The following is an 8,734-nucleotide window of genomic DNA, read 5'->3' as shown; positions in this document are numbered from 1 at the left end:
TTGGAAAAATATATGAATCCCAGCAGCAGGTTTTGTTTCTGTGTGTGTGTGTTTTGTTTTGCTTGTTTGTCCTAAGTTGCATTGACTGATGTGGAACATGCAGTATCCACCTGCCCAAACAATAGAAAATCCTTTTTTTTTTTCCTTTTTTGTTTTTAAATGTTTGTTTRCAAGGGTCCTTTAAACAGGTGGTAGGTCACTGCTTTAGATGCAACGCTGTCACACAGTAAGCAGACTATGTTTGGTATAAGATCTTCAGGTAAGTGTCTCCACAGCTGTTCTGTATTGATATATTTCATGAAGTTTGTAAACAATCTTTTTCACTTGCAAATTTTTTTAATTTGTACAATTTTATTATTTTGTCTCAACACTTGGATTCCCTGACATCTTTTGGTCTTTTCACTCTTTCTCGTCTTCCTTCCTCTGCCCGTTGCTGTTTCTCCTTCTCTGGTTTAGTAACACTGTCATATGATGGGAGAGATGCTGTAGAGGGGGTGCCTTCTTTTTTCTCCCTGTTTGCTCCTCCGTTTTCCATTTTGGTGGAGACAGGCYTTCGACTAATAAAACCCCGCCTTGCTAAACGAGACCTGTAAGCCCTCTGGATAACCACCGCTGAAACCTCTTCCTGCTTACGCCGCAGCGTAGTTGTGATGGGCTCATAAGACACTTTGGAAGGGTTGGACGCCACAAATCTTTCCTCCATCTGTTGTCTCAGGATGTCCAGCTCTCCGCTGTCCCCCAGGACACGTTTGGTGAAGGCAAACAGGATGTCTAAACAGTGAATCCTGTCTCCACTTACCATAGGCAAGTCCATGGCAATGAGTTCAATGGTGTTGGGTTTGGGGACACGGAGAGGATGTTCCAAAGCATCAGCAAAGTCTGCTAGCTTGCAGTATTCGATGAACTGCGTGGCGTCGGGGTCAAACTTCTCCCAGATCTCATAGAAGGTTTCAAAGTCATCCTCGCTTAGTGGATCGGCACTCTCCTCGGTGGCCACGCTGAAGTTCTCCAGGATGATGGCAATGTACATGTTCACCACGATCAGGAAGGAGATGATGATATAACTCACGAAGAAAAATATCCCCACTGAAGGGTTCCCACAATCGCCCTTAAAACCACTCCCAGGGTGCTCCTTGTCTAGGCTGCAGTCTGGCGGCCGGTTTAGGATCGGCAGCAGCAGGCCATCCCAACCAGCCGATGTAGTGATCTGGAACAAGCAGATCATGCTGTTTCCAAAGGTCTCAAAATTGAACATATCATCTATGCCAGCCTCATGCTTGACGTAGGCAAAGTTTGACATGCCAAAGATGGAGAAGATGAACATGACCAAGAACAGCAAGAGGCCAATGTTGAACAAGGCAGGCAAAGACATCATTAAGGCAAAAAGCAAGGTGCGGATTCCTTTGGCTCCTTTGATCAAACGCAGGATACGTCCAATGCGAGCCAGTCGGATGACTCGGAATAGAGTGGGCGACACGAAATACTTCTCAATGATTTCGGCCAGGAACATACCTGAAGTAGAAGAGAAGGAAGAAGTGTGACAACAGAGATGTGCAGTCTGCCTCTTGTTCTGAATCTAGCTAAGGGACTTGGGCCACAGAACAGCTCGGTCAGACTTTCACAAGAAGCCTGTGACTGAGATGCCTCCCTTTCAGGCAGCTAACTCTTAGCTAGCTGCTCAGGCTCCCTAAATAGTTCTCCTAAATGGAGAGGGTACAGCTGCAGCATGATTCATTCCACCTGCATAAGGATGGATGAGTGGTTTCCTGGAGGTGTCTAGTTCTCCATGTCTAAACTCCGCCACGAGAGCCTAGATAACAAATTTTGGCTATGGATTTCATTTTGAAGGTGCTTAAAAATATGTAAGACAAATCTTATTTTAAGCAGCAGACAAATCTGCATCAGAGCTTTAGATTGCAGGACAGTCGCTAAATTTTGGCTGGTGTTTTGTCAATATGTCCAGGCAGAGTTGTGTCCAGGCAAGCTTTTTGAGTGATCCTGTTGTACTTGTGAGATTATGTATAAATTACAGATTAGCCACTAAGAACAAAAACCTGGTGGAAGAAACTAGTCTACTCACCTTCAACCTAAACTGGAAACAAGAGAATGCAAATCACATACTGATGGAGGCTGGAAGCACTACAGTGCTATATTCAGGAATGTTACAATGCTTATGAACACCTGTGAGGTGAGTAAAATATTTATTTTTAAAGACAGGGAAAGAGTAATTGTGTTTTTACGCAATAAAACTGGAAATGAATTCCAGAACTGAGGGAGAAGGGGGCATTAGTCAGGACTTCAGACTGCAAAACTATGCCACAGTCTCTTCACAATCCTAAAAGGAGAGGCCAGAAGTTCTGGCTCTATGGTATTTTATGCATCCAGCATAAAATACATCCTCCTCAATGACAAGAATATGCTCTGCTCTGCAAACACAGAGGAAGACAGCCTAGCTCCGCATGACRTCAAAGAAAGTTGTGCAATGCACAGACCTCTAATTGGTATCGCACTTACCCACAATGGACAGAATCACGACCACAAAGTCAAAAATGTTCCACCCAATGGTGAAATAATAGTGCCGCAAGGCAAACATCTTCAGCACACACTCGCAGGTGAAGAAGATGACAAACACCAGGTTGATCCAGTAGAGGATGTTCTCCATCTGCTTGCTTTGTGTGTCTGTCTCCACCATCATGGTCACCATGTTGAGGCAGATGAGCATCATGATGACTATATCAAACGCTTGCTGAGTGACAAAGTCAAAGACAGCTCCTTGAATGCGGTTCTGTGCAACAGGAGAGAGACGGTGAACCAAACAGATTTGAACAAAAATCTACTACTAGCCAACACTTCACTGTTGGGAGAAACACAGATGAGGATGCAGCATTACCATGATCTTTGTTACAAAGATTTCAAGGCAGGCTCTACCTCACAGGTCAATCTGTTTGTGGGAAAGGTATGAAAATGCTACTCTTTAAACCCTAAACATGCTAACAAAACCCTATTCTGAGCATATCTTGCTCTTTGTTGAGACCAAAGGCAAGGTGATGCGTTTCCATTCACACATGGAGAAAGCAGCCAGGTCTATATTGCTGTAGTGACTCTGGCTGCAGAAATACTTGAACTAGACTTCAGCTACCTCCTTCRGGTCCTGGCAGCAGTCTAGTCCCAGAAGCAGGCAGATCGGCAGGATGGCTTATCTATAGTAGTGCAGACATTACCTTAGGGACTCACCCAATGTCACAAACAAAGCCTTGCACGAAGCAGGGAAATGTACTTTGGTCTCAGTCAATGTAACCCACATGGCTGGCTGACTGTCCGAGGTCCCCCTCACTAATGCCAGGAAACTTCCTACCCTATGGCTGGCCTTTCAGCCAGACAGGATTTTCAGATTTTTTTTGTTGATTCAAGTCAGCCAATTGATTAATATCAACCATGGCTGCAGCACTTTAACCTTTCTCAGATCATACCTGCATTATAATGACAAGAACATGGTGATGTGGAGTCAAGCATGAGGGAGAACAAATGAAGCTTTTGGAGTTGAAGCTCCTTTGAAAGTCTGCTCTGCGTTTTCTTCCTTCGGTTCCCTTTATATCATACTCACCAGAGGTCGGGGAATAGGTTTTTGAGGTTTCTTTGAGCCCAGCTTTTTCATGGCATTATAGTACTTCTTTTGTTCTTCTGTCATAAAAATATCTTGACCTCCAAAGTAAAGGAGCAAAAGGAAAACTGGTTACAATCAGCTCATCCACCAGAAGGGAAAGGAATCACACACTAGCTAAGTCATGAGGATACCTGCCATATGGGAAGTTGGTGGCAGCTATTTTAGACAGAAATAACTTGTACTAATACCCAAGAGATGCTGATTTTCCTTTAAAGAAAACTGAGTATTTTTCCTATGAATAATGTTTTTACTTCATTACATCCTGCCACTCCCCTCTATCTCATTTGCAACAAACCAGCAGCAGAGGTTTCACACTTGTTCTAAAATGAAGGCTGTGTAAGCAGGTACTTTATGCATGCAAATCCTCAAGTTCCAGAGAAGAAAAGCAGTATTAAAGAGAGAGGAAATGACAGTGGCAAGGGGGGGGAGAGACCCTACCTCCAGTCTGTATATCGTAGCCAAGATCAGAAAACAGAAATGCATGAAAATTAAGCTGAGGGAAGTTTTCCAAACTTGGGTAGAACTCTAGCTAAAGTTTTGCATTGCCGCTTGCACTCTCTGAGCCTGCCTAGCCACTCTCAGAGGGGCTGGGTAGGGAGCGACGCACTAAAAAGTCACAGCGGTTCTGCAGCCCATAGCTCTAAGAGAGGAGGCCAGAGTCACCGAGTGAAGGTCTTCGGCCTTCGTGATGCAGAAAAGCCCCTCTGGCCTGAAGAAGCAACAGTTCTGCCCGTCACACAGGCAGGCCTCATCTCCCCTACTAATAAGCAAATATCGATCACTTATCTTTTTCTTTTGTTGATTGAAGTTGTCAATGATGACACCAATGAACAAGTTCAGGGTGAAAAAGGAGCCAAAGATGATGAAGATTACAAAATATATGTACATGTAAATGTTGTCCTCATACTTGGGTTGCTCTTCTTGCTGAATGGGAGAGGAGAAATAAGTGACATTTCAAAGGCATCATAAAATACAGTTAAAATGAAGACAGTTCTGTGAGCTTTCCAAAAGGGGTGCTCACTTAACAGATACAAAAGAAAAACAAATCTAGATCAGATCTGAGTCAGTTTACCTAAAGGAGAAAGCAATTGCAACTGAGTCATCTTTTTCCTCATATAGATTATACCTTGGATCCCTCTTTCCTCCAGATTTCTACAAAGGTAGTGGGTACAATCAAAGAAAATGTAACCAGACAATATGTCCTTGATTGCACAATAACTCCAGTGCTTGCCAAGACAGGACAGAAGCATTAGTCATGTTTCCAAGTATTCACATGTAAGGCAGTCATACTCTGTAAGCTGCGGTTATATCTGGAATCTTAGCGTCTTCACACTGTTTAAAGTAAAGCAAAAGCATATGTGTGCCTACTGCAGGTATATGCAGGGAGGCTAGAGGGGGAGAGTCTCCCAAAAAACACAGAAAGTTGTTAATACACAAGCTTCCAAAACCAACCATCAAGAGTTTTTAACTTAATATAGCCATCAGACCTCATTTTCAGAAATACAATACGCTACAGTTTAAACTGACTTTCACTGTAATTGAGGTCAGCGCTGCTGTATTAGGCCCATAAAATACACGGTAATTTGCAAATCATAAGGAAATTGTCACTGCAATGACAAGCACTGTCAGAGTGAAAGCATCATCTTTTCTTTTGGAAAGGGGCATGTAAGTATATCATTTGATCAAAAAGGGAAAACATTTTTACGTTGTCCCCATGTATTCATACTCATTTTTTTTCCTGCCCTGCACTCAGCATGCAACAAGAAAAAACATTTTAAAATCTTTTCACATAAAGCCAAGAGAAGAGGAGAAAAGAGGGGGGGGAAGGAACATAGTGGTATTTGCATGATTCCAGCGTGCGAGAACAAGAAAAGTGCCTGAAGGAAGAATTCCAGCCGTTCCAGGATTTCTGAAACTGGATTCAGACACAGACTTGGGTTCCCATGTAGGTGCAAGGTTCATGGAGACCCTCCTGGCTAATTCCTCTCCATAATTTGTTTTAATGAAATATATATTCTTGGTGTATTCTTTTTTCACTGCAGTTCTACTCCAGCAGTTTTCCTGCACCAAGCAAGCAGAAGACTCTTGCTCTTTTGGGTTTTGTTGAGTGTCTTTTAACTTACTAACAGCAGCAAACTAAACACAATCACAACATAAATACATAATACAAGCACAGTTCTACCGTTTTTACTCTTGAATTTAAAGACGACAAAATAGCAGAGCGATGGGGAGGTGAGAGTGTACGTGGTCGTGTACTTTACCTTTCTGGAATCTACTGCTGCATACATGATGTCCATCCAGCCCTTGAAAGTTGCCTAGCAAAGAAAACACACGTTCTCTTAGACAGAATTCATCTGGAGAAAAAATGAACAAGTCTGATTTGTGTCAGCTCTTTCAAGGATTCCCTGGCACTCTTCCCCTCCCTTTATAATGAACTTCCACATTATTTAAATATGTCTCTTTTCATTTAGTCTAAATGCACGGATTTATTGTTGTCTCATGGGAGATTTGGTAGACTCTTTTGGGGCTGCTTCCTGCACTGGGAGACCCAAACTAGGCAAAGGGATGAGAGATGAAATGGGGATTGTATGCCAGACCCAAACCCGAGGGGAATTAACGGGAATGCTCATTACATGGAGAGAGGGAAGCAGTCAAAAACGGAGAAAATACTTTAGAAAAGCTCATTTTTATCAATACTAGGGAGGTGGCAAAGGCAAAACTTACAACTTGCAGAAGAGCCAGATATCCTGCCCCAACGTTGTCAAAATTAATTTTCACGTTCTTCCATCGAATCTCAGTGGAGTTGGGCGGCATCAGCGCTTCGCAGTCAGTCTTGTTGTTAACAATATCTATTTCAAAGCGCTCCTCAGCTGTTTCATTAAAGCAGTAATGATATTTCCCGGCAAACAGGTTAACCCCCATAATGCTGAAAATCAGCCAGAAGATAAGGCAGACCAACAACACATTCATAATGGAAGGGATAGCGCCAACCAAGGCGTTGACAACCACCTGTGTTGGAAGGGGTGGGAAAAAGTTTCAGTATAAAACACAAGGCAGGAGACAGCAAGCATCAATACAGCTGTTTTTGGGGGGGGAACTGGAGGTAAGGCCACTGACAGATCGGTGGCATTTACTCCATGCAAAGTTGGCAGTGAACTTATTCCAAGCGGTGAAGAAAATCTGCTTAAAAGCCACCTACTGAAGCTCTGTTTTTTAAAATAAAACAGGCCAGGCTGTTAGCTTTACCGGTTTTGATTTTGGATTTGTTTTTTTTTTTTGTTTGTTTGTTTTTTTAGTTAAACAACAATTGTGTTAAATCATTTTAGTTGCCAAAAGGGAGAGGGGATATTAATGAGTGAGGCTCACACTCTCTTCTTAGCAACAAACAGGCTCCTAACTAGAGTTTTCTCAGAGCCGGGTTTGACAAGACTTTTGCTGGTCGGCCAGGGCCCTTACGGCCATTCCCCACTTTCAAACAAGGCTGTTTTCACTTCAAAGCCTGCTTCCTGCTCCCACCGAGCTCCGCAGCAAACGCGCGGCCCCAACGCCGACGGGGGCAGGACCAGGCCCTGGAATTGCTCTGTTAAGACTCAGCAGTGAGTTGGTGTAAACATCAAGATCATATTTGTGACTAAGCAAGGCCAATCATGTTGTCCCAGGCAGACAGCTGAGCATGCAGCTAGGCAGGCTCAAGAAGACACAAAAGCCATGTTCCTTCCTCCAAACTGCAGCAAACGCAGCGCCGAGCGCCGGGGCTTTTGTCAGAGCTTGTATCTGCCCCTGTCTCTTAATTTGAGCCCTTCCCAGTTTGGGAGCAGCGTGTCCCTAAGCATCCCTGACCAACACATGACAAAACTTAAGCTAGCAGGTTTTTAATAGAGCTAGGTCAGCAGGCTACTAAATCTTTTATTACGATCTCCTCATTTAGACTCCTTTAATAGCTGAACAGAATCTAAACTTTTACCCCTCTGCCATGGTTTTGAAAGACTTCTCCAATACACTGTGCTCCAGCAGTCCTCAGCTACCGACCCGGGGCCACGGCTGGCCCTGCCACAGTTGCTGGCTGTGGCGTAGTGTCCCCTCTCCTCCTCCACGACCCGCCTGCTAGGTGCAGTCGCCGCGCACGTGACAAGCTCTGCAGCCAGCACCTTTCCTCCATCACAGCAAGCAGGAAAAACTGGAGACCACCGTGGTCTAGACGATACGGRGCATTACGACACTATCACGCAACATCATGGATTCTGCAAGTCGCTGGGTTTACAGTGCTAAGACAAAGATTAGGATCAGGCCCTGCAGCGGGGCTGCGTACATAGCACCTTTGCTGCCTTTCCTCCCAATTCCATCCACGTCGGATGCTCCGCTGCTGAACACCAATGCGCCAGCAATCACGCCTTGTGATTTTAAGGCTCTGCGGGTATTGGCATGCTGGTTTATTCCAGTTCACCAAAGCAACGAGAAAAAGTCTTACATCCTCCTGTAATCGTTTACCAAAACGGATATGGTCACTTAGAGTACGCTGAATTTTCACAGCTTTCAAGCCGATCCGAGAGAAGGAACATGGCTTTTGTGTGCAGACTGAACATCGGCAGTTGACAAAGATGCATGCACATTTCACAGCATTACTGTCATACTTCCTGAGGAATTTAAGAGCAGAGCAAGCTCTTTAAGATGCAGATTACTATGGAGTAGAGAAAAGCAAAGAACTGCATTTTATGTTTCCTTTGCAAAGGCATTTCAGATCTCTATTCTTTGGCTCAGAAGAATTGTTCTGGTAGTACAGGGCAGCAACACTTGTCTTAAAGTCAAAACAAAGGAAGAATTAATTGGTTTTAGGTAACAGAGTTACTGAGTAGAAGCTATAATTCTGTATTGATTTTACTGTACTGAAAATTCCCCACTTTAAGCATAAGAATTTCTTGTTTGTGTATTGCGAATCACAGCCTTCTCTCTTGCACGGTTTTAAAATAGCATTTAATATCTAGAGATTTAGTGCTAGGTCTTCTCCTCTGCGATTACACTGGACTCTCTCATGACAGTTAGCTAAACTTCTGATTAGCAATATACTTTAGC

The 8,734-nt window shown here is 43.7% G+C and overlaps 1 protein-coding gene across 1 annotated transcript in view; it reads right to left on the bottom strand.

Annotated features, from left to right (window-relative positions):
* The window catches only part of SCN8A (sodium voltage-gated channel alpha subunit 8), a 48,776-nt gene continuing 40,042 nt past the window's right edge, over positions 1-8,734 (bottom strand). Inside the window, exons 21-26 of the mRNA XM_026084972.1 lie at positions 6,389-6,673; positions 5,926-5,979; positions 4,451-4,588; positions 3,605-3,709; positions 2,515-2,785; positions 1-1,512 (exon numbers count right to left, since the gene is read on the bottom strand). Of these exons, the coding sequence (XP_025940757.1) occupies positions 365-1,512; positions 2,515-2,785; positions 3,605-3,709; positions 4,451-4,588; positions 5,926-5,979; positions 6,389-6,673 (2,001 nt within the window). The 3' untranslated portion in view covers positions 1-364. The remainder of the gene's footprint in view (positions 1,513-2,514; positions 2,786-3,604; positions 3,710-4,450; positions 4,589-5,925; positions 5,980-6,388; positions 6,674-8,734) is intronic.

This window comes from Apteryx rowi, unplaced genomic scaffold (genome assembly GCF_003343035.1).
Source record: "Apteryx rowi isolate R43461 unplaced genomic scaffold, aptRow1 scaffold_657, whole genome shotgun sequence".
Classification (NCBI taxonomy): Eukaryota; Metazoa; Chordata; class Aves; order Apterygiformes; family Apterygidae; genus Apteryx; species Apteryx rowi.
Note: the sequence above shows the minus strand (reverse complement) of the source record. Positions and strands in the feature narration are given on the sequence as shown.